This window comes from Heteronotia binoei, chromosome 14 (genome assembly GCF_032191835.1).
Source record: "Heteronotia binoei isolate CCM8104 ecotype False Entrance Well chromosome 14, APGP_CSIRO_Hbin_v1, whole genome shotgun sequence".
Lineage (NCBI taxonomy): Eukaryota > Metazoa > Chordata > Lepidosauria > Squamata > Gekkonidae > Heteronotia > Heteronotia binoei.
The window spans coordinates 45,223,054-45,248,063 of NC_083236.1; the positions used below are offsets into that span (position 1 = coordinate 45,223,054).

The 25,010-nt window shown below is 46.8% G+C and overlaps 1 protein-coding gene across 8 annotated transcripts; it reads right to left on the reverse strand.

Annotated features, from left to right (window-relative positions):
- Positions 1 to 4,613: 4,613 nt before the first annotated feature.
- On the reverse strand, positions 4,614 to 22,210 carry ZDHHC1 (zinc finger DHHC-type containing 1). Of its 8 annotated transcripts, none has more exons than XM_060253722.1 (12): positions 22,027 to 22,210; positions 19,755 to 19,851; positions 18,317 to 18,538; positions 16,766 to 16,941; positions 14,836 to 14,937; positions 14,183 to 14,307; positions 13,265 to 13,423; positions 12,210 to 12,322; positions 11,353 to 11,435; positions 9,344 to 9,437; positions 6,848 to 6,956; positions 4,614 to 6,300 (listed from the first exon to the last, which is right to left on the reverse strand). In XM_060253722.1, the coding sequence occupies exons 3-12, from the start codon at positions 18,536 to 18,538 to the stop codon at positions 5,759 to 5,761; spliced, it is 1,725 nt and encodes a 574-aa protein (XP_060109705.1). In that variant the 5' UTR covers positions 19,755 to 19,851; positions 22,027 to 22,210; the 3' UTR covers positions 4,614 to 5,758. The 8 variants fall into 8 exon arrangements, with proteins under 8 accessions (XP_060109705.1, XP_060109706.1, XP_060109703.1 ...); XM_060253723.1 differs by having other exon boundaries at positions 18,317 to 18,565; XM_060253720.1 differs by having other exon boundaries at positions 18,317 to 18,561; positions 19,741 to 19,851.
- Positions 22,211 to 25,010: the final 2,800 nt, after the last annotated feature.

The following is a 25,010-nucleotide window of genomic DNA, read 5'->3' on the forward strand; positions in this document are numbered from 1 at the left end:
AGTGTGTGTGCACACACACACACACACACATCTGGAAGTCATGGTGACTTCTTGCAACCCCTACTGGGTCATGGAGGACAATCTGAGAAGTGGCTTGATACAACTGCCTCTGCATCCCAGTCCTGGTATTCCGAGGTCTCCCATCCAAATACTTGCCAGGCAAGACTGGGCTTGCCTGGGCTATCCAGGTCAGGGCAGATGGGCTATTTTCTGACTTGGCCAGGCAGAAAGAGTTGCCATAGCTCCTCACTATTCCTCTGTAGGAAGATGGTGTCCTGCTCCTGTAACTCTATGGCAGAGCAGAAAATCATCTTCTAGGGCAGGGGTGGCCAAACTGTGGCTCGGGAACCACATGTGGCTCTCTCACACATATTACGTGGCTCTCAAAGCCCCCGCTGCCCCATCAGCCAACTTGGAAAAGGCATTTTTCTCTTTAAATCACTTCTCCAAGCTAAGCCAGCTGCCAGTATGAAGAATGCATTTAAAGTTGGTTTCTTTCCACCTCTCTCCCTCCTCCAATATGCTTTCTCCTTCTTTCCTTCCTTCCAGCTCTCAGACATCTGATGTTTATTCTATGTGGCTCTTACGTTAAGCAAGTTTGGCCACCCCTGTTCTAGGGCCATTAAAGGAACGCAGGGCTGAATCCCAGAAGCAAACTTCTCTCTGTGACCTGGAAGAGCTCCTATGGGTGCCACCTTCATATCAAATGAAGCGTAACCTTTAGGGAATGGCCCACAGCACAGCTCAGTTGCGGGACACCTGCTTGGCATGCAGAAGGTCCCCAGTTCAGTCCCCGGCATCTCCAGTTAAAAGGATCTTGGGTATCAAGTGTGCGAAAGACCCTTCTCTGTCGGAGTGCTGCTGTCAGTCAGACGAGGCCACACTTGCACTAGAAGGCCAATAGTCCAAGTCGGTATAAGGTAATTCCTTATATGATCCTCCCTCTCAGCACTGGGAATCGACATTCCGGAGTTGGCAGGCCTCCCCAGGATAAAAATTTTATTGTGGAAATTCCCTGTAGCACCATATGGAACCTGAACTACTATTAAATGAGGCTGGACTGAGAGATCAGGGAAGCACCGCAGGGCAAAACCATCACGTGACGCCCCCTTCGTAACATGTTTCTGCCATTCAAGCATCCGGACAGAGGGATATGTGGTGCGCTACACAAATTACAGTGTCTGGCCGGATTTGGATGTAGGAGGTGCAAATCACTTTATAACTGGGGGAGAAGATTCAGGCAAAATTTTCTCAGTTCGATGCTCTCATAGCTTTTCTTTCCCTTGAGTGCCGTACATGTCAGACAACTGGATCATGCGTGCATGTCTATCAGGGACAGTCGACTATGATGAACTGCCTCTGTGCCAGGATCCATCCCTTCTTTTGCCCTAATTCTTAGAGCCAGTTTGGTGTAGTGGTTAATTGTGTGGACTCTTATCTGGGAGAATCGGGTTTGATTCCCTGCTCCTCCACTTGCAGCTGCTGGAATGGCCTTAGGCCAGCCATCTCTCTCACAGGAGTTGTCCTTGAAAGGGCAGCTTCCCTGAAAGCTCTCTCAGCCCTACCCACTTCACAGGGTGTCAGTTGTGGGGGAAAGGAGATTGTAAAGCGCTCTGAGGCCCTGATTCAGTGAGAAAGGAGGAGTATAACTCTGCAATTCTTCTTCTTCCTCCTCCTCCTAGAAATCTGTCACCACCTCCAGTACCTATAAGTATGCAAATAGACAGTGGGGGTTCAGAAAGACCCACACACTGATCGGTCTTCCAAAGCCAGCAAGGAACTACCAGGAATAGCGGCCAGTCTGGGCCTTCTGCTGAATCCACATTGGATTAAGAGAACTGTAAGGGAAAAGAAACCCTTGTGGGTTACTGATGAAATGAGGGACACCAGAGGTGCCTCCAAAGAAATGAGCTGATGCAAGCCCCCCAGGAGGCACCCCACAGGTCCATGGGGCAGCTGCAGGATTCCTCTTGGCAGCTGCACACAGCAGGGGGAAGGAAATGAGACACTCGGTTGGCTGGCAGAGAGCAACTGCAGGCTCTGATCAAGAAACAGGGCCACAGCAGGAGGGCGACCTGGCTAGCTGCTCAGCCCGTTTCCCCCTGGATCTTGCCTTCCCTGGCACAGCTCCTATTACAGGATTCAAGTCGGCTTTCATTTGCCCAGAGGCCATGTGGGGAGTCTCCTAAGGCCAAGGAGCCTTGTTCCTCATCTTCATTCTGCAGCGCTACATCTGCCCCGTTTACCCTAAAGCAATATGGTATTCATCTTTAAGGCTCTGTGCAGCCAGGGACCAGCATACCTATGGGACTGGCTCTCCCTGCATGTGCCCCAAAGAGCGCTGCATTTTTCTAAGCAGCATTGTCTAGTCTACCCATCCCAGGCCCAAAGGACGTCCACTTTGTCTTGACCGGGGCCTTTTCAGTACTGGCCCCTACCTGGTAGAACATGCTTTGGGTTGAGATCAGGGCCCTGCGGGATTTATCACAGTTCTGCAGGCCCTGCAAAAACAGGCCTTCGGTTGAGGCGGCGGATGTTCAGCTTACACCAGCCTTCCCTGCTCTGTCTGATCTATCAGATAAATCTGTTCTATCTGCCTCATTTGCCTTGGGGCACTGCTGATAACTTGGTGCCAATTACTGGCAAAGGAATTTGCCCTCCCTGACATCATCACAGCAGGCATGGTAATTATTGTATTGTGGCATAATTAGAAATTATTAAACTGCCATTAGGGATTTTTAAATCAATCAAGTTTATTACGGTCAAAAGACCAGCAAGAGGGATTTTATCTAGGTGGAAGGATTAACATTTTGATGGATTTACTATTTATTACTATTTTGTTGTGAACTGGCCTGAGCCCACTTGTGGGATTGGGTGGGATATAAGCAGACCAGATAAATAAATACATATATATAGGCCCTGTGGCTTCTCAAAGTGGGAAAGACCCTAACAGGACCCGATAAAAGAAAGAGCTGCTGCCTCCAAAGGCAAACTGCAGAAATGTGGGGTGGAACAGGGAGGCTGGATAGGAAGCCCTCTCAATTGTGGACTTGCTGTGGAAATGCCATGCCAAATCTGCAGACGGTGAATCCCAGAGTTACACTGAACCAACCACACCCTATGCAGTCAGTCTGGGCAGGGAGAATAGCAGGTGTTTTACTCGACACAGAAGGGGTGACTTACCTCTGCCTGAAATCTATCACAGCTGCTGATGTTACAGACAGAATCACATGGGGGGGGGGGGGTTGGCTGTCAAGTTCAACAGTGAAACTGGTGAAATCAGCTACCCCCCCCCCCCACTCTGTCTCATAGCTATTTAGATTCTGCCCTCTAGTGGCCATTAGAAGAATTGCAAGAAATGAAATTTTATATCCACTAAGACCTTTTTGCAGTAGCAGTTGCTCCTCCTTCAGGCCTCTGGCTCAACCGATTGATTCCTCTCCAGTTGCTGCATGGCCGCATTTTGACTCATTTCTCCCTCTAACTCCTCCTGCATCTTCCTGACCTTTAAAAAACAAGATCAAGAAGATGCATGGGGAATTGGATGAAGACCTGAGTCAAAATGCGCCCATGCAGCAACTGGTGGGGAATCGTTTGTTTGAGCCGGGGGAAAGCAGAAGTCTGAGGGAGGAGCAACTGCTACTGTGGAAAAGGTCTATAACCCACAGGACACCTGGCTGGGTGCTCATGGTGGCTGAGAATGGCAGATTAACCCAACTGGTCGATCCCTCTCTTCAGAATGCTTTGGGACAGGATAGCGGTGAGATTTCTCCACCCCTAGTTATTTCTAGATTTTGGCAGACTTGAGATTCTGTGAATGGCCTACAAACAGGATGATTTATAGCAGGTCACCTCAAAAATGTTGCATGTAAGAAGCTACTTGGTACGGGGCGCTTTCACACACTAAATAAAGCAGTTTCAATCCACTGGATTTTACTGTGTGAAATGGCAAAATCCACTTGTAAACTGACACTGGATTGAAATGACAATGTTTAGCATGTCTGAAAGCACCCACGGAGTCGTGTCTGTCTAGGTCAACAATGTCTACAGACATCGGCTGAGGGTCTTCAGGATATCAAAGCAAAAGGCGGGCCTGGCTCTACCACCGGAGAGCCCTTTAATTAGAAAATGCCGGGTGAACTTGAAGCCTTTTGATCTGCAAAGCATGCAGCCACACCCTTTGAGCTATGGTCCCCTGGTTCTCAATTGGCGCAATTTTACCCATGTCAATAACATCCCAGGAATGGTTACAAATGCCAGATTTAACTTAGCTGAAAGCTGCAATGCTTAGGAGAGGGATTTGAGAACCAGCTGTAGGACACCACCTGCGACTGCACAAACGTGTTGTGCTTAAGCTCTAACCAGGGGCACTTTTCACACATGCTAAATGATGCAGCTTCAATCCACATCAGCAGCTGTTTGCAAGTGGATTTTGCCATTTCACACAGTAAAATCCAGTGGCAAAGTGAATTGAAAGCAAGTTGGTGTGTGTTAAAGTGCCCCAGATCATCTGCAAGTTAAGTTGGGCTTCCAGAAAGACAAAAAAAATTTGTTCTTTACCTTCATAAGAAGCAGAGGCAGAAAAAGATGATGAGGAAAGATTGAGCAAAGAGGATAGAAAAAAAACCTTTATTGTGCCCACAGCTGTCCAGGGAGTCTCACAGAAGTCAAAGGTTTGAGAATATTGTTGCATAAAGAATGGGAAAGCAGTCAGGAAGGGCTGCAACCTTTCTAGCACACTAAAGGAAAATGGACCTATTTGAAACCCCAAATCCAGTATCTGCACAAGATGTCTCTTCTCTCGGGGCCTTTGTTAGTGCCAATCCATCATGTGCACGAGGAGTCTTGTGCTGCCAAGAGAACATGCAAGAGAGAAGATGCCCAAAGCTACTGGCCCTGACCTCTGAGAACCAAGGTCAGAGGTTTTTCTTTTAACAATAAACCTGCATTGCAAGGAGAAAATAAGCCATGATCAAGTCTTTTTCTGCAGCAGGAACTCCTTTGCATATTAGGCCACACACCCCTGATGTAGCCAGTCCTCCTGGAGCTTACAGTAGGCTCTGCACTAAGAGCCCTGTAAGCTCTTGGAGGATTGGCTTCATCAGGGGGTGCGTGGCCTAATATGCAAAGGAGTCCCTGCTACAAAAAAAAAAAAGCCCAAGTCATGATGGAGGAGAGAATGCTTACAGGACAGCAATGGCACTTTGCATCTTCCCTTGCAGATAAGTGGAGAGATGGACAAATGGAGAAAGGTTCTGAAAGGAATAGAAAGGGATGGAGAACGAGCACTCTTTCCAAACATCCCCACTCCACACCCACACACACTCACACACCCACACAAATGGGACATGATGCAGCTGCTTCTGGCACCCCACAGGAATGTATCAAGTTATGTACGGGGTGTCATTTTGCTTCTGGTGAGGTCTAGCAGAGGTAAGAGTCCAAGCACCGAAGAGACTCAACCCAAAAACCTTATTTATCTGGTTCTTTGGTCCACACCACTTGAGGGAAGACTCCTGCCCCGGGGCAGCAATGGACCACTCGGCTGTCCACCCGAAGGCATTCGTGTCTCTGCTGCAGGAGCCAGAAAGGTGACAGAACATTTCCCCACTCCACAATAAAACAGCAGCATGGAAGAGACAAGGCCGGCAAGCAAGATAGATCACTCGTTTTTAAACCCTCAGAACACATATATATTTGGGAGAGCGAGCACCTTATACCCCCTTTGCTTTTCCCCTTGGATGTTGTGGGGGTGAGGCTATGCCGCAGTTGTACTGTTGCTCATGTCCCAGGCATGGAAGTCCTGGTCCTCTATATGCTGTTTGCTAGAGCATTTTCTGTGAGGAGGTTCAGAGGATTCGCCAGACCAGGAGTTGGGGACGGGCAGCTCCCCACTGCTTGTGCTCACAAACACAGTGGGGACCTTAAAGGACAGTTCCAGCTCTTCCTCTTGTGGCAGCGCGGATGGCGGACAGTTCTTCCTCTTGGCTTTGCGCCCAGCGTTCTGGCACTTCTCTCTTCCCCCTTGGGAAGGGGCCGCCGGGAGCGGGAGATGCTGAGCGCCGCTCAGGTGGCTCTTGGAAGCTCCGTTAAGGGCGCTGCTTCCCAGGCGTGTCTGGGCCACGGGGATCTCGTCCATGGACTCGGCCGACTCAGAATGGTAATCGGCTGGGGGGCCTGCCGCCTGGACGGGGCCGCTGCTCCCTGGGGGTGTGTTCACCTGGGGAGGGAAAGCTGGGATGGGGAGGCGAAGGCTGGAGGAGGAGGAGGCTGAGGAAGTGGTGGCCACGACTGCCAGTTCTGCCAACGAAAAAGGAGGAAGGAGGGGTCAGAACCTACAGAAAAATGCTCAAGAGCAGGGGTTTTTTTGTAACAGCAACTCCTTTTTGTATTAGGCCGCACCCCCCCCCCCCGATGTAGCCAATCCTCCTGGAGCTTACAGTAGGCCCTGGACTAAGAGCCCTGTAAACTCTTGGAGGACTGGCTACATCAGGAGTATGTGGCCTAATATGCAAAGGAGTTCCTGCTACAAAAAAAGCCCTGCCCAAGAACATCTGGAATGCAAAATTGCTATAAATAGTTTGGTTTGCAGAAAGAAATAAGCTAAAGACGGGCCAGGAAAGCTTTTCAGCTAAATCTAGAAGACACCTTTTGGTCAGTTGATGGTTACACCTGCTTACAAGGACTGTATCCTTCTAGCATGCCCCACATGAGAGACGGCACAATCTTCCAGGCAACAGAAGGGAGTTGCTCCCCCTGTACCTCTCTGGCCCGTAGAAGAACCCTGCAGGACTCAGCCTGCCAAAGAGCTGGGACTTGGGATGTCTCTTCTCCCTCCCTGCCGTACCTTGCTGTAAAACTGGAAGAGAAGACCACGGGGCAACCATCTCCTTGGATCTTTCCTCTGCCAGAGAAGAGGGCTCCTTGTACCGCTTCCTCTTTTTCTTCCTCTTTTTCTGCAAATACACAGCCAGACAAAGCAACGCCGAGTTAGTTAGTGCAACAACAGTCGGCCATCACTTTCAATCATAAAAAGAAGAGATGGAGAGGACGCTTGTGCTGGAAATCGCCTGAGGGCAGCAATTCTCAAAATGAGATATGCAGACCCACAGGTGTTTTCAAGGGAACTGCAGGGGGCCTGTAAGTCATATCTGGCCGCCTGGATGGAATGGAGGCCAACCAACTTTCTCTGGAAAGATGGGGAGGGCGGAACTACTCAGCTTCAGGGCACTGCTGGCTGTGTTAGGCAACAACAATACCACAACACTTGTGGAGTGGTCCGCGCAGTGACTTGTTTTAGTTCGGGTCAGCATTGTTAATTTGCAACTTTATGTGCATGAAAGTTTGTATATTCTGAAAGTATTTAATCATTGTTCCTAGTCATCTTATACAATTTTGCAGTAGTTGGCCATGAGCTTTGTGCTTTTTCATTCCCTGCGGCTGTGGTAGGCAGCAGAGACGCTTGGTCGAAAGTACCTGGGACGGCGGACCAGTAGGTCTCCCACCTGCCATGAGAATCTCTGTGGGAGGCGCACGGCTTGCTGCAAACACTTTGAACAAGACTGCGAGGTGGCTTAGGAGGACGCACTCTGCCTCCCACTCAAGCAAACGAGAAGCCGTGGCAGAGATGAGAAAGGAGGAACCTGTGGCAGAAAACCCTTTCCCCTCTCGGTCTGAAGCAAAGCAGCTGGCTGGCATGGAGGGGGAGGGAGGTCTTTAAAAACTGTAAAATCAAAGTCAGGTTCCTCTGGTTGCTAAAGTCTGAAAACTGCTGAGAACAGATCAAACCGCGGCCAGCAATTTCTCCGTTTCCCAAAACAATAAGACAAAGCATTAAAATGGTTTTCTCAGATTGGCAAGAGATGATTTCCTTCTTAAAAAGAAATCTGGAAGAACAACAACTGTCTCTCTCCAAAGCCTTGCAGCGGCTCTGCCTGAAGAGCATTTGGAATCTCACTTGCTGGACAGCTGCCCAAAGCATTAACTCAAGTCGTTCAGCTAATGGAAGCGACCAAACAGAAGAATCATTCACCACAGGCTATATCTTAAAGGAGAGAGTGCACGCATCTGACGAGTGCATCTGCCCAAGGGGATGACTGCAGAGGGGACAGGAAGAGAGCTGTGGCTCCCACATTTCTATCATTCTGTAGAATTTGTAAAACAGAATTATTAAAGGAGAGCTTTTAAAAACAGAAATAGGGCTGCAGTGTAACAGAACGGTTCAGGGAAATGCTTGTATACAGGGAATGGGATCATAATCTATGGCACTGTTTACTGAACGCATTATCTAAGTCTCACTGCATTGTCTTCTGCTATTGACATTCTATTATCTGCATTTTTATACTGTGCTCTGGTTAGATCTCACCTAGAGTACTGTGTTCAGCTTTGGGCACCACAGTTTAAGAAGGACATAGATAAGCTGGAACATGCCCAGGGGAGGGTAACAAAGATGGTGGGGGGTCTGGAGAGCAAGTCCTATGAGGAAAGGTGAAAGGAGCTGGGTATGTTTAGCTTTGAGAGGAGACTGAGAGGTGATATGATCACCATCTTCAAGTACTGTCATAAAGAGGATGGTGCAGAGTTGTTCTTTGTGCGTCCCCCCCCCCCCCAAAAAAAAAATCATACCAGAGCCAGCAGGTTGAAATGAAATCAGAAGAGTTTTCAACTAAACATTAGGAAAAACTTATGGAGTTTATGCCAGTTATGGAGTGGTTCCTCCATGGAACAGGCTTCCTCAAGAAGCGCTGGGCTGTCCTTTGGAGATTTTTAAAAGGGAGGCTAGATGGCCATCTGACACCAATGCTGATTCGGTGAACTTCAGCAGCTCCTGAGAGGGAGGGCAGTGCTTAGTTCTCATGGCCCTTTCTTACATGTCCAGGGAAATGCTGATTGCCACTTTGGGATCAGGCAGCAATTTTTCCCCAGGTTAGTTTGGCCAGGGATCCTTTTTTTGCATCTGCTAGGCATGGAGCAGGAGTCACTGCAGGGGTGTGTGCGGCGGTTGGGGGGTGGGGAGTATTTGTGAATTTCCTGTATGATGATCATGGAGGTTCCTTACAAACTCTGCAGTTCTATGATTCTATGTATTAATGTGCTTTTTGCCATCTGCGCTGTCTTCTAATTTTATAATCCAACTCCTATTGCACTGTTCATTGTGCGCCTTACAATGTTTAATTGCATTTTTAACGTTTTATAAACCACCTTGAGTCCCAGCAAAAAAGACAGGCTATAAATGAAGTGAATAAGTAAGTTTATAAACGTAATGCCTGATGGTGAGGGCGAGGTGCAGTAGCACTGCAGGTTGACACCCTCAGTCAGAATTCACAGCTATGCTCTCACTCACCTGTGGCGGGAGTCCAACTTGGGTCTCTGAAGTTTCAGGAGAGAGGATGAGCTTGGAGTCCGAACCATCACTGCGCATGCAGAACTTTGGTAGGCTGGAAACAAAATCATCTCTGTTAGTTTTCTCATATACTTTTAGACCTCTGTGTCACAATGAACTGCGTGGCCAGGATATCCCTTTCCCAACAGTATATCCCCAGCACGTGTTCTGGTGCTTCCAGTAGGTGCTACTGGTCAGTGGAAGAAACTCATTTTATGGAACTTCTCCTTAAGGGGAGGAGTTCAAATGTTCAAACAAAAAAATGCATGGAAAAGTAGAACAAAGCATGTAAGTCTAGATTAAAAGTTGTACTGTGAGTTCTTACTCCAAGAGACCTTCCCCTCTTCTCTGCATAGAATTGATTTCCATCAGCAAGGAAGTATAACGTTGATCTATTTTGTGGGCCTGGCATAAAGGAGAAAAATAAGGAGCCAACGCCCCAATACTAAAGCTCCTCAACCCTTAATTATTTATCTTAACCATTTGTTTTCCTTCTAATTCCACCCTTTCCTTAACAGAATCATCCTTCTGTCTCCCCACCGCCCCATCTTCCATACTGGGCAGGTCCTTTCAACTACCCTCCTCTTTTGCCTGTGAAAATGAATTTCGGCCCACAACAAACTTTTTGAGTATTCCTGCTTCTGTTTCCCTGCAAGATTTCTCACGTGCACCTACATCAGAGAATGTTATGCAAGAAAAGCAACGCGCTAGCAAAATCGAATCAAGAGTTCTGTTATCTTGCACCAATACATTTAGTTCAATAAGGCCACAGAATGATACCTTAATCCTGTTCTCAAATAGTTCTTTGACAGATTATAAAGAAAGAAAATACAACCGGCATTTCATGCATCTGACTTTCAGCCCAGCAATGAACTATCTTCAGCAAACTTTTTGCTCTCAGCTTCAGACATTTCCCCCCGACTGCAAGGATTATGACAATAATGCCCCACTTTGGCAAGGTGTTGTGAGGATTGCTCAGGTATGGTGCAAACTGTTTAGAAAACTAAGCAGAATTGTCCTACACACTAAGTGTCATAACCCATTTTTTAAAGGGGGGGAGTTATGTTTTTAAGTCAGGCAAGCCCTTTTACAGCAGTTCTAGTTTGGAAGAGCTGTTTGAATTTCTTTGGACCAAGCAAAAAAAGGCTTTGCAACAGTTCCTCTATAGTGCACAGCAGGCCTTGAATTCAGCAAGAGCTAACAGGAGCACAGTCCCTGAACCTTTCTGAGGGTTCCCCCTCCTCCTCCCCACCTACCTTGTCCATCGAGTAGTAGGTGCAGCTGCATAGCAATCCCTGGATTAGGAGAGCGGGCAGCCAGCCACCAGGAGCTTTGCCATGCCACCAGCAGACCTCATTAACCCCTGGAGAAGCCCACCCCATCCTTTCTCCACTTCTTATGTGATTCTGGGTAGCGGGTGCCTTGCTGGCCTTTTGACTATGAAGGGGGGCATCCAAGGAGAGCCTCAGGTGAGCGAGGCCTGCTTGGGCTGGCTGAATCTCTAGCCAGCCCAAGCAGGCCTTGCTCGTCCAGGGCTCTCCTTTCTTGTGTCGGGTTGATTTTAGCTGGTGGGGGGCAGCAGCATATGCTAATGAATTATGCTAATCAGCTCTACCACCTATTTTTCTACAAAACGACCCCTGGTGCAGAGGGAAACATCTCTTACAGTCCATTCACACAGTCAGCTAACGCCTTTTGTTTTGTCAGTCAAGAGAACATCAGTGTGAAAAGTAAACAAGGGAAGAGACTTGTGGCATCTTAAAAGCTCACAAGTGTATTGTGGCATCAGCTTTTGTGGCCCACTTTGGTAGATGCATGAAGTGTTACATTTAGAAGGTCAAAGTACACAGAATTAAAATTCATGTGACAGTTCCCAGAGCAGCTTCACGCAGATATGTGCTTTTACATCCACGGCAACAACCCGATGAGAAAGACAATTATATGAACACTATTTAGTTTGCTTTACTCACTCTTTCCCTGAGGCTAATCCTGAATCCTCCCCTGGAGCTTCGGGGTTGGTATATCCAAGACTTCCTGCATAAAACTGCATTTCCTAAAACATACAAAGAAATAATCAATGGGAGCATCAGGGAGGCAACTGCCAAACCGGAGATAATTTTCTCAGATTTTGTAACTGATTCTGTTTTCAGTATGGATCCAGGTAAGTAGCTGTGTTGGTCTAAAGCAACAGAACAAAGTTAGAGCCCAGTGGCACCTTTAAGACCACAACAACAATGTAGGCTCTAATCACTTCTGGTGTCCTGACCCTACTGATGGACCTCCTGGTGGCACCTGGCGTTTTTTTTGGGTCACTGTGTGACACAGAGTGTTGGACTGAATGGGCCATTGGCCTGATCCAACATGGCTTCTCTTATGTTCTTATCATACAAAGGGAGCACCAAAGATGTCTGTTTCACATTATATAGACGAGTACTCTTACTCATGATTGAAGAACAACCAGAAAGCTCATATCCTGAATAAAACTTTGTTGTTAAAGGTGGTCTCTGTTTTCAATGTGGATATTCTCAACTTGTTTCAAAGTAAGGACTAGGCCAGTAAAGAGGAAAGGCAAGAAAAAGTAAGAGCTCCACCTCTGCTCACTTTCAAGAGCCTCTGCCACTGAGAACCTGATTTCCCAAAAGCTATACATTTTGCACTAGATTTCAGATTTGTTCATCTTCACAGTATGTTAAATGCTCAAGTGCAGATGAAATGCATTACGGCATGAAATAAACAGGCTCAAATGGAAATACACTAGCCCCTATGAAAATGCTGAACAAACACCAGTCCATTTATAGAGGGGTGGAAGACAAAACCACAGCTTCACCTGAAGTCGCTTCACTTGGGGAGGACAGGATTCCAGCTGCTTGTCAGGCTCCTTGACTTCCTGGGGGGGGCGCTGCTGCACAATGTATTCATAGGTAGACATTCGGTGCCAAACTAGGGAGATGAGGAAGGGAGAGAGGTGAACTGGAATACAGCTTGATTTGGTGAAAGAACTCATAACAACAGTTCTATACTGGTGCTAATAGATTTGCATTGTTAAATAATAAGGCAGATGTGCTCAAGTGAATGCTGTGTACAAAACCTTGCAGTTCAGACACAATACTCTTTGTACAACACCCAACCAGACAATACAACATCTGAGCTCCAGAACTCTTCCAACCATCTTGATTCAAAAGATAGATAGTGTGAACTCTGCTCCACACAAAATGGAGCCAGGGGTCACAGAAGCACTGCCCCAAAGCTCTTCTGATTCCTGTACATGCCCTGTGGTCTCCTGTTCAGCAGATTCCATCATACCAGGGAGCTGATGACCACACAGCAACCCCATACCTCACTCTGCCATCTCAGCCTGCACCCTATTTGGTGTCTCTTTCCCCCACTCCTGACATACAAGCCAACCATTTGACATTGGGGGTCTCTGCTAGTCCTGCCTGCTGCTCCTTTCTGCTGCCTTTCACAGAGTGACAGAGCAAAGCAGGTATCCCAAGTTATTCTACTCGGATTCTCTTCTCTTTTTGAACTGCTCACCTTCGCTGCTGCCGTTTCAAAACCACAGTATGTCAGCTTTAACTAAACAACAGAAATAACAGCCGGATACCCAATCAAATACTTGCAGGTCTTTTGTTCAATTTTGCTCTGTTGTTCAATATTGTTCTTCCCTCCCCCACTTCTAGATGACAGACCAAGTCAAATAAATGAAAAGCGTATATAACCTAGAGGTGGAAATAGGTGCTAAAGGTGATGCAACCAGGTCCTTCCAAAGAAAAGAAACAATTCCAGTCGTTTCCCCCTCCCCCCAAGGCAATGTGCATCTGGGTGCATGATAGAGAGTCCGATCAATCTGGGTTGTGGTACAAATGAGAACGCAATACCTACTGAGATAAATGTGGAAGATCAGGAGGTGGGTCAACAGGAACAGAGTCAGCAGCCCCAGGAAGATCAGGATGCCAGCCAGTGCCAAAATGGCGGGGGCTTGGGTCTCAATGGGAGCAGCAGGCAGAAACACAAACCACACATCTGTTTGGTTCTTTAAACCTCGGAAACAGAAAAATGGGGAGGTTTGAACCAAGTCTCAGCTAGGAGCCAGATGTTAAATATCTGAAGTAACACTACAATGATTCCGGGCACATGCAAAGCGCAAGTCCTTCCCCAATAAGTAAATGCAGCCAGCTTCCAGCTCACTGGATGTCACTTCCTGGCTAGTCAGTTCTTGTTTCTTGGAGGGGAGGGGCCTGTTCCATGTGTGTTTTGCTCCCCTCTAGTGGTCAATTGGACATCACACTGGTTTATGACTGGTATTGAAAACTGCAGGGAGGTCTGCTGAGTACAAAACAATGTAATATCTAATTGACCACTAAAGGAAGCAAAACACAAGCAGAACAAAAGGGGGGGGGGACAAAAAAAGGGGAGCTTTCAAGTGAGGACAATAAGAATGCAGAAAAGCCCTCAGAGAGAACTATTGAGAAGGACTTACATCAAGACCCTCCTGAGCTTAGTAAGGATACTGTATGATTGTTAATAATCCCAGATAGGCAAGCCATGTTGGTCTATGGCGGCAAAATAAATTGGTAACCCAGTGTCATTATAAAGACTAACATACATTATTGCCACTTAAACTCTGACTCAAAGCATTATGCTGGGATAAATTCTATCAGTCTCTAAGGTGCCACTGTAGTCCTGCTTTATTGTGTACAACTGTTAGAATAATTTATATATAAAGATGCTCCCTGCGAGATCCCAAAGGAGAATCCCTGCTATGATGAGACAGCCCGTGTGCAGAGTGTGAACTGGTACCTTCAAAGTGCTGATCAGTGCGCAGCTTCATGGGGTTAAGGAAGAACTCCACAAAGATGTAGAAGGCAATGAGCAGGATCAGGAGAAGGCCCAGGATGGCTGATATCACACTGTTCAGAAACAGCCTGCCAAGGAAGCAGAAGCATTGTTAGCAAAAGGACCGACATGCAACGTGGCACAAGCGCTACACTCCTAACCTGACTTCTCCAGGACTACGCTGCTGACTGGGCTCAGTAAATCAGAGGAAAAACTATCCCGAAAACACAGAATACTGCACTGGTACAGCAACATGGAGCCAGGATTGCATGCTTCCATATTGCATTCAACTTGACGCATCCCTGGCAAAAAAGGCACCCAGAAAAGTGCTCAGTAGCCAGATGGAAGAGAGCAAGATGGACAACCGTATGATTTGTTGCCTGTAGCCAGCATTCAAGGTAAGCATCTGAACCAGAAGTTCCCTCTAATTGGCTTAAGAAGTTCTGAGCTGAGCTCCTTTCAGGGAGACACTAAAAGGCATGTACATTATGATCTCCAGCATGTACCTAGAATTTGAAAGGGGGCAGGGATGAGTATTTTGGCCCTGAAGGAAGGCTGAGCTGCTTTACAGTAGTTTAACTGCAAAAGGTTAATACTACCAAAGGGGCGACCCGTACCAGTAGTTCCTCTCCCCCACGCAGTTGTTGAGCCACATGCAGTGGTGATCAAATCCGCACACACACTTGTTGCAGGTCCCACAGTGCTTTGATCGGGAGCTCCTAACAATAAGGAAGGAAAGATGCAAAGAGTGAGAATGGGCAAGGCAGAGCTAGACATCTGAAAGCCCACCCTCCTCCCTATGAGGATGCTCCACTGGATGATAAAATACAGTTGAGGGAGTGGGGAATGAACACACCCAGCTGGACTCAAGACTGGTAGTGCCCAATGGGGGTGGATCCTGTCTCTAACCTCCCACTCCACTGAGCAAAGTGTGAAGCCTTCCTACAGCCTAAGGAACTTTCCCTCCGACTTATGCGGCTCTTCTGTGGGAGGAAGAAGTTGGAGGAAGGCTGCTTGGAGGATGGCTGGATCCACCCCACTCCTTCTCCTTCTGCCAGGGACTACCATCCCTATTAAGCCAATCCATATAACTGGCTACAACCCAAGTTCTGCTGAAATGGAGAGGCCCAAGCCCATAACTAGCTCTTACTAATCACCATCACATCTCCTTTGATCATTCTGGTCCACGTCTAGCAAGCCATATGCAAACACTGACACAAAGTGGTCCAGGATGCAAACAGAAATGTTCACAGGGCTCAGGCTCATACGCCCAGAGCACAGCCTGAACACAAATTATGCAGCCCGCTACTAAAGCTAGGCAGGTTTGGGGCTGGTTGGTAAGTGCCCAGGAAACCTCCTGGATGCCCTATATGGGCACCTTGAACTTTCTCAAACACTGCAGGATAGTAATAAACAAATGCTCAGAGAACCCTCCCCCACCTGAAGTCTCCTTGTTGTGCCCACTCTTAGGATTGTCTTCTGGCAGCAGTTAGGTGATGGGCATCTCCTGTGGCCCTTTGGAATGGCTTACCAGAGTGGGCATGGAGGGCACCTTCATTTGCCACATTCAGAAGGGCACCTAAAATGGTCTTAATCCAGAGGGCACTTGATGGAGGACAAACTGTTTTTGTAGATCTGGATGTGTTTCCATCCTGTGTATGCTAGGGAGGGACCTTGGCTCAGTGGTAGAGTATCTGCTCTGCATGCAGTAGGCCCCAGACTCAATTTCTGGCATCCCCAGTGGAAAGGAGCAGACAGCAGGTGACGTGAAGGACCTCTACCTGAGTTTCTGGTAAACCTCTACCTGTCCAAGTAGATGATACTGACTTTGATGGACCAGCAGAAGGCAGCATCATTTGTTTGTTTGTTTTGTTAACTGTTCAGGTCATGCGTGTTTTTATCTTTTGATAGAATGCTATAGATTGCTTTACAACTAATTATTGCTTCCTTAGCTGCCTAATACAAAGAGCCCCGTGCCACAGAGTGGTAAAGCTGCAGTACTGCAGTCTGAAGCTCTGCACACAACCTGAGTTCGATCCCAGCAGAAGCTGGGTTCAGATAGCCAGCTTGAGGTTGACTACGCCTTCCATCCTTCCAAGGTGGGTAAAATGAGTACCCAGCTTGCTGGGGGTGGAAAGTGTAGATGACCGGGGAAGGCAATGGCAAACCACCCTGTAAAAAGTCTGCCGTGAAAATGTCATGATGCGATGTCATCCCAGAGTTGAAAACGACTTGCACAGGGGTGATTGCACAGGGGACTACCTTGACCTTTTTTAGCTGCCTAAGGGACTAAGCAGATAAGGCAGGATATAAATAAGCAGATAAGGCAGGATATACATATTTTAGATAAGGCAGGATATACATATTTTAAATAATCAAAAGTCCTCTCAAGGTGAGGGCGAAGGAAGGGAAAGCAACCTTCCTCAACTACAATGGCTCTTATACCCTTCATCCAATATCCCCCCGACTTGGTCACCGTCCATGAGAGAATTCAACGTAATTAACTCAATGTACTCATGAGGAAGAGTGAGGCTCGCTTGCACTTACACATTGACATCACAGATGTGACAGTGGCGGTTCTCAATGACGTGAGCATGCTGGCTACGATTGAACGTGGCAAGAGGCCCCTGGTAATTTTTCGCACGCACGCTGTCATCGGCTGGGTCAATGGAAACCGCTGAGAGATGAACTACTAGATGGCAGAGGAAAAAGACTCCTGGGCACTGAAATGGACATGTTAAGGACTGTCTCGGCAGATGCGTTGACCCTAATGTTTCACGGCTCTGTTTAAGAGAACAGAAGATCTTCTTGAAAAAGATTCAAACCTTCATACGTTGAACTGGTCACAAGAACAAGTAGAAAAATAAAACTTAGTCATTTTGGACAGAACTATCAACAAGAAACATTTCTACTAGAGGTCAGAACCATTAAACTTTGAATGAACTAAAACAAGAGTTCAGGGCATCCCAGCAAATCAACGTTACTGTGACTGCTCATTAGCAACTATAGATTCACTTGATCATGTATTTTTTTTCTTGTTCAAAACATGCAGATGTAAGAGAAAAGTTTCTGAGGAAATAGCTACTTAAATTTTATTCTTTTCCGGAACCTATAAAATTGAGACTTCTGCTGAGCACTTTGCACCACAATTGTGTAATCGATGTGGAATATTTCTGTTATACTGCCTTTTTAAATATTTAAACTTTTATAGTTTTAGGAGTTAAATTTTTTTTATGTTGTATGGCCTGTGGGCTTTTTAACCCAATAAACTGAACAGAACTGAACAAGAGTCCAGTGGCAACCTTAAAGACTAAGCTCATTCCAGCAGAACTTTTCATGGACCAGACCTCGTTTCATCAGATGCCCACGGTGTGCTATCTATTTACTTTCTACTCTTTCTAATGAGTTAACACACCTAAGGACAAGCCAGGGCAAGAAAATCTGGATGTTTTTTGTCTTCCTCCGAGCATACAGCAGGGGTCACAGGGGAATGGGGGGAGTACCTGTGAATTTCCTGCACTGTGCAGAGGTTTGGACTTGATGACCCTTGGGGTCCCTTCCTGCTCTAGGTTTCTATATTTGAGTCTTGCAGCTCCTTAAAGGCCAACAAGATTTTTGAGGTATAATTTCCAAGAGTCAAAGATCACTTTGAGTCTCAAATGCTTATAATTCCCAAAATCTCTAAGGCCTCTATGGTGCTACTGGAGTTGTATCTAGTTGTTCTAATACAGACCAACATGAGTACCTTCTTCGGGGCATGAAGTAGGAGTCACTGGGGGAGTATGCGGGGGGAGGTATTTGTGAATTTCCTGCTTTGGAGGTTGGACTAGATGACCATGGAGGTCCCTCCCAATTCTATGATTCTGACATACCTAAGGATGAAGGCTTAAAAGGTCCCCCCCCCCCTCAAATGCAACAATCCAACCAACTGGGGGAAAGCAAGGACAATCAAGGACACAACATGAACAACTGGGGGCTTTGGCGGCCAGCAACAGCTTCCCACCATTCCTAAATTACTGCCACAGTCGCCATTACTGCCATTAACTCATGGCAGCGGCATCAGCAGTGTGTTATGAAATCATCAGCCTGAAAGGATACGATGTACCCAGCAGGAACCCAGTGCACAGGCAGGAGAGGCACGAGGACGCCAAAGCCGACGAGGGCAAAGAAGAGGTAGAGCAGCCAAGCGATAAACTGGAATGGGTGGGGCGGCCAGCTCCAACCGTTTCTCCGGGCATGCTGGGATTGGGCCTCAGGAGCTGCTTCATCACTCGTCTTCTCTGGAGCTGTCTTGTTAGGCGGTTTATTGCAGATGTTCATCTACAGCAAGCCGAAAAAGAAAACTGCCTGAAAAGGAGAGCAGCTGTGAAGATGCTTGGCAAGAAAAAGCCCCTGAAAAACAAGACTTAATAGTGGCAGGAGCTCTCACAGTGACTTTTTCACCAGAAATTAAAGCCTCTCAATATAGTGTAGTGGTTGGAATGCTGGACTGGGACTGGTGAGACCTGAGTTCAAATCCCCATTCTGGCATGGAGTTTATAGTGACCTTAGGTCAGTTTCTTCCAGTGCTGTTTCTGCATTAGAGTCCAGTAGCACCTTGCAGACCAAGGGCACCAACAGATCAGATGAAGAATGTAAATCCATGTGTGTTTTTATCCTGTGTGTTGTTTTTGTCTTGTTGATGGAATGTTATAGATGTCTTTACAACTAGTTGTTGCTTTGTTAGCTTGTTGGTGTTGTTCTGTTCATCAAATGCACATTTCAGTCACAGGTAGTCTCAGTATACCTTGAAGTCATGTTGGGAAGAAAGAGGCAGTTTAATCTCTCAATGTGATCTCTGTTTCTCTTTCTGAAACTCCCGGCACTGCTGTCTGCATTTTAAAAAATGTCACGTTATTTAAAAGTTTCCCCCCTTTAAAATGTTAACAAAGCAAGGATCCAGGTTACAAATAACAGATCATCCTCCTCCCCCCCCCACAGCCCCAATGCAAATTGAGGCTGCATGTGCCTGCATTGTACTGTTAAATCAGATTCATAATCTCAGTCTCATCTGTAAGTGTCCTCCATCTAACTTAAGAGCTTTCCTGCATTCTCATTTTCTTTGGGAAGGGGAGAGGTGTCTGTTGTGCATATGTTTTCTTCTCTCCAGTGGTAGATTCTTTATTACACCAGTTTATGTCCACTGTAAGATCATAAATTTAAATCTGCAGGGAGATATGATGGACATAAACCACTGTAATATCGAACTGACCACTAGAGGAAGCAAAACATCCGTAGGATGAGGGGGGGGGGGAAACCTCCTGCCCCTGGAAGAAACAGGAACTTAAAAGTGAGGAAAATGATAATGCAGAAAAGCCCGTAGATCACAAACCCCCCCAAAACTCTATTAAATTATTAATTAAAAAATTTAACATACCACCCTTTGAACACAATTCCCAGCCTAAATCTATTAGTTCCCTCTGGGAAAATACTGGTTGGATGCTTGCTAGCTTGAGGCTGTTTGACAAATAGAAAGGTTCCACTTGCTTCCTCTTACCCCAGCCTCAAGGTGGTTGCCTTGGTTTCACAGTGCAGGCCTCCTTGGGTCAATCATGCAGCTCTTAAAATGTTCTCATTAGACCGGCAGCCCTTTTCTGTGTGAGTAAAATGACGTCAGAGTAAATCACAAGGATTAAATCATATTAAAAACAACATGGACCTTTTAAAGAATGGAATTACGTGTTTAAGTGCCACAATTGGGAGGGACGGTGGCTCAGTGGTAGAGCATAAGCAGAGGGTCCCAAGTTCAATTCCCGGCATCTCCAACTAAAAAGGGCCCAAGCAAATAGGCATGAAAAACCTCAGCTTGAGACCCTGGAGAGCCGCTGCCAGTCTGAGTCGACAATACTGACTTTGATGGACTGAGGGTCTGATTCAGTATGAGGCAGCTTCATATGTTAATATGTTCATTTAAATCATCAGCATATAAACGCCATCTACTTTGGGATTTCAATTTGTTGTTTTTGAAGGGAAAATTGTATCTTTAGCCTGGCTCTTTAACTTGTTTTGTCTCTACCCACTGAAGTTATGACAGAACAGTTTGCTGCAAGCAATGCACTATCTTCTACATTTGCTGTGACGTCCAAATGTAGGTACCCTGGCAATTTGGACTTCTTGTTTCCTCTACATAAATTAGGATATGTGAATGAAAGACCAAGAAGACTTTTCCTTGAAACTCCCAAGTCTGAAGTAGTACGGCCCAAGAGTTTATCACCTTAAATTGTGCATAGGAAAACTGGAATCTTAAAAAATAAAAGAAATCCAGTAACTAATATCTGTTACTTAAATTAGAACCATCCCTATAAAAAAGATGGCTAGTGTTCATTTAATGTTTAGCTCCTCAAGCAAAATGTTTCCCCCCACAAGCTTTGAAACTACGACAGACAACTGGATTTGAGCACCTTCCAGAGAAACTGCTGCCTATGCATTATAAAAAAAGGTGTGAGATCTACAGTTGTCCACAAACCTACTAGCAGAAGGAAATCAGCATCAGTTAGTTCATAAATCACAACTGTCAAAGAGCTTCAAAACACAATTTCGGAAAAAGCCAATCAAGAAGAAGGAAAGCACAAATCATAAAAAACTTACATTCCCAGATCTCAGCAGAAGATACAGTCCAGTCATGCTGAACACCCATCTTTTCTCCTTTAATTGGGACTAACCAGAAGGACACAAATCATATGATAATAAACATACAGAAGTTGGCAAAGATGGGACTTCTGTAGAAGCACCGTATGTTCTTGTCTATGCAACCTTGAAGATTTTAGACTGAAACTATTCCTGTCAGAGTGCCAAAAGGAAAGCACAAATTTGTGTTTCCCAGAGTACAGTGACAGCAATCCATGAAACAGCATCAGTTTCACAGTATGGTTGCTATCAACAGCCATTAGAAGCCAGCTGCTTCCACACTAGCCAGTTTGATTATCAAGATTAATTCAGAAGGTTACAACTGACCTTGAGAGACCCACCTTCAATAATACCTTTCTGTGTTGTTTATTACCGATTTTAAGGATGATGACTCACTGTTACAGAACCAAATTTGAGACCAGTGGCACCTTTAAGACCAACACTTTGTGGGTCTTAAAAGGTACCCCTGGACTTAAACTTTGTTCTGTTGCTTCAAACCAACACAGCCAGCAACCCAAATCTATGCTTGCTGTTGTTATATGGTTTTATTTATCATTTACTGTCCTGCTTTCTAATTTCTGCAGTCCAGCTTTTGCACGTTCTATATGACACATTTTACACAACTTCAATGCCCTGTATTTTTATCTTTAGAACTCCATCTTACCACACCATCTGTGTATCTTAAACTGTTCCTATTGCACGGTTTTTGAAATGCTGCAATCTACGTTAAGTCTGCTTGAAAAGGGGGGGTCTATAATAATTTTTGTATATTTAAGGCATATTTTTCTGTGCTTTTCTCCCCAGTGAGGTGGCAAAGAAGCTTACAAAGAATACCACCACAAATTATATTTGTGCAGCTACCTTTCCTGGGCTCGAGGAAAACTGTCATATACATATTTTAAAAAGTATCAGAACTCCAGAAATAAGGAGACAAACCCTCCCCTCGCTATATTTTCTTAAATAACACCCCCATCGCCTCTAGCTCCTAAGGGAACCCGAAGACACAGATCCACAGAGACCCGGCCTAGCACCACAGACACTTCCACGGAGACCTATAGGGCGCCCCACTGACATAAGCAGCCAAAGGAAAGCCGTCCCCCACCCCCACCCCTCCGCGCGCTGCCTGAAGGGCCTCTCCTCACCATCCCCCCAGCTCAGCGACAGTTCCCAGCGGCCACGCACCGGCCTCATGTCCGGGAACGGGAGGGCACCGCAGGGCCCCCGCTTCACGATGGGCCCGACCGGACCGCAGGCTCTAGGCAGCTCAGGCCGCGGGGGCCGTCTCCATGGCGACAGGCCGAGCCGCCCGGCAGGCCCCACCCACATTCCAGGCAAGCCCCGCCTCTTTCTCCTCCTTGGTGCCTCCGCTCAGCGACACCCTCAGCAGTCCGCCCCCTGTCTGCAGGCGAAGTCGCTGCAGCGCTCGACTCCGGGAGTCAGGCCGCCGCTAAAACTCTCCAATTCCGCTCACCGCATCACCTCATTTTGGCCCAGCCAGGCTTTTAACAATAGTGTGATTAACAGACCTTCTCACATTTTGACATGTTACTGTTTTATTGGTTTCTCACGCTCATGTTACCCAGATCAAAGGTTTGCTCAATTTGTTAATTTTACTATTCTGTCATTGGATCTTGACAGATCCAATGTTGACTCAGCCTTCCATCCTTTCCCAGGTCGGTAAAATGAGTACCCAGCTTGCTGGAGGGAAAGTGTAGATGACTGGAGAAGGCAATGGCAAACCACCCCATAAAAAGTCTGCTGTGAAAACGTTGTGAAAGCAACGTCACCCCAGAGTCGGAAACGACTGGTGCTTGCACAGGGGACCTTTCCTTTCCCATTGGATCTGAAATTTGTACCATTATGCATTCTAAACCACTGCCTACCTAAACCACCGCCTGTGGGGGCACTGCCCCCCCTCCGACTTCCAGCCAAGGCCCCCCAACTCCCAGGGGGCTCTCCAGGGTGCAGCCTGCTTTCTTTTTGCCATGGCTGAGCCAGCAAAGTGTCATCAGTGGCAGCCAGTACCGGGAGAGCTGAGCAGGGCCCAGTGCACTGCAGCAGCAAAAGCAGCAGGTGGGGAGGAGGGAGGTGGAGGAAGCCACGTGGAATGGGCCAGGGCGGGAGGGGGACAGATGGAGCTGCCGGCTGCAAAGCGCTGGGGTGGGGAAAAGGGAGGTTAGGAAAAACCCCTTGCTTCAATGCAAGATGCACTCCCTTCTGGAGCTCAACGTATTAAGGTTTTCTGCCTCAACTTGGCCACTTTCAGAACCTCCAGCTTTTGCCCCTACACCAGAATGCTTCGGAGAAGTGGCAAGCCCTACAGTGGATTGGAAAGGGTGCCCCCTGACTTTTTAAAAAGCCCTCTGACTTTTAAAATCCTGGCTACAGCCCTGCTGCCTACCAGCTCTGCTCACTGTACCTAATTCCTCATCTGATGAAGTGTGCTTAGAGCACACAAAAGCTGACATTCTGAATATAACTTTGTCGGTCTTAAAGTTGCAACTTGACTCCTACTTGGTTCTACTGCTTCAGACCAACACAGCTGCCCACTTGGATCTATCACCGCTTCACTGTATTTCAAATAAGCTGGTCCCTCCCCACCCCCATCTCCTAGTGGAAGGTCATGCCAAGGTACATTTAGAAATCAGTGGTTTTTAGAGATGCTGGATGCAGAAACCTGCAAAGCCAAGCTCCAGGCAGAAAGCCGCATCCTAACAACCAAAAGGGCCAGGAGAAATGGCAGGTCAGGAGGTGGACTCCGTCCAATTAACTCCATCTTCTCTCCAAATTCTGTCCTCTCCAGACATCGCTCCCAAATCTCCAGGAATCCCTCGAGCTGGAGTTGGCAACTCTAACCACTGGAGCAGGCAATCCAGTTATGAATTATAGCGGCAGTGCTCCAGGGCAGCAATCACGTGGATGCGCAGACACACAGAACCTATGTAGAGAGTCTGTGCTCTGTTATTGCAGCCAGCTTGATTAAATTTACATTGAAAGGGCAGGACCAGACAGGGGCAGTGCTGTTCCTAGAAACTCATCTCTGCTTCCTCATTGATGAGGTATCTAATGACTGCAGAAACAAGAGCAATACCCACCCACCACAAGCAGATGAATCCTAGCACAGTGGCCACTGTCACAGATATTGTTGTAAAAGGGGAAGATACAGAACATGTATCAAATAGGGGAGAAACTAAAATATTTGATGCATTGCCTTGACACAGATGGGCCAGACTAGCTGGATCTCATCAAATCTCGGAAACTAAGCAGGGTCAGTCTAGATTAGTATTTGAATGGAAAGGAAAGGTCCCCTGTGCAAGCACCAGTCATTTCCGACTCTGGGGTGACATTGCTTTCAAGTTTTCACGGCAGACATTTTATGGGTTGGTTTGCCATTGCCTTCCCCAGTCAAGCTGGGTACTTATTTTACCGACCTCGGAAGGCTGAGTCAACCTTGAACCAGCTACCTGAAAGCCCAGCTTCCACCAGGGATCGAACTCAGGTCGTGAGCAGAGCTTAGGACTGCAGTGCTGCAGTTTTAACACTGCGCCATGGGGCTTATATTTGGATGGGAGATCCCCAGGAAATCCAGGATTGCAATGCAGAAGCAGGCAATGGCAAACCACCTCTGAATGTCTCTTGAACTGAAAACCCTACAGGCTTGCCATAAGCTTTGGATTGGCAGCAAAACTTGATGCATTTTTTAAAAAGTTGACTATAGAGATCTAGGGTTTTAAGTTCAAGAGACATTCAGAGGTGGACTTAGCCATTGCCAGCTTCTGACATTGCCATTCCTGATTTCTGGGGATCTCCCATCAAATATAAGCCCCATTGGGAAGTCGTTAATACTGCAGCCTCCATGCCAGCTCTGAAGCTGATCTGCTCACCGACCTGCAAAGTTCGATCTGGAGGAAAGCTGCTTGCTTTTCTCGGTCGCTGGCTTTATTCCAGTCTCTTAAGGAACAAACCGGCTGCAGTTACGTACCACCCAGAACATGTGAAACGCTGAAGGCTGGCAAACATTAACAGATCTCTAAATAGGCCTACTGGAAGAAATCCAAAGGACTGGGAGAATTCTAATGTACAAAATACTTAGAAAAACAACTAAGACGCCCCTCCCTTTCTGGCT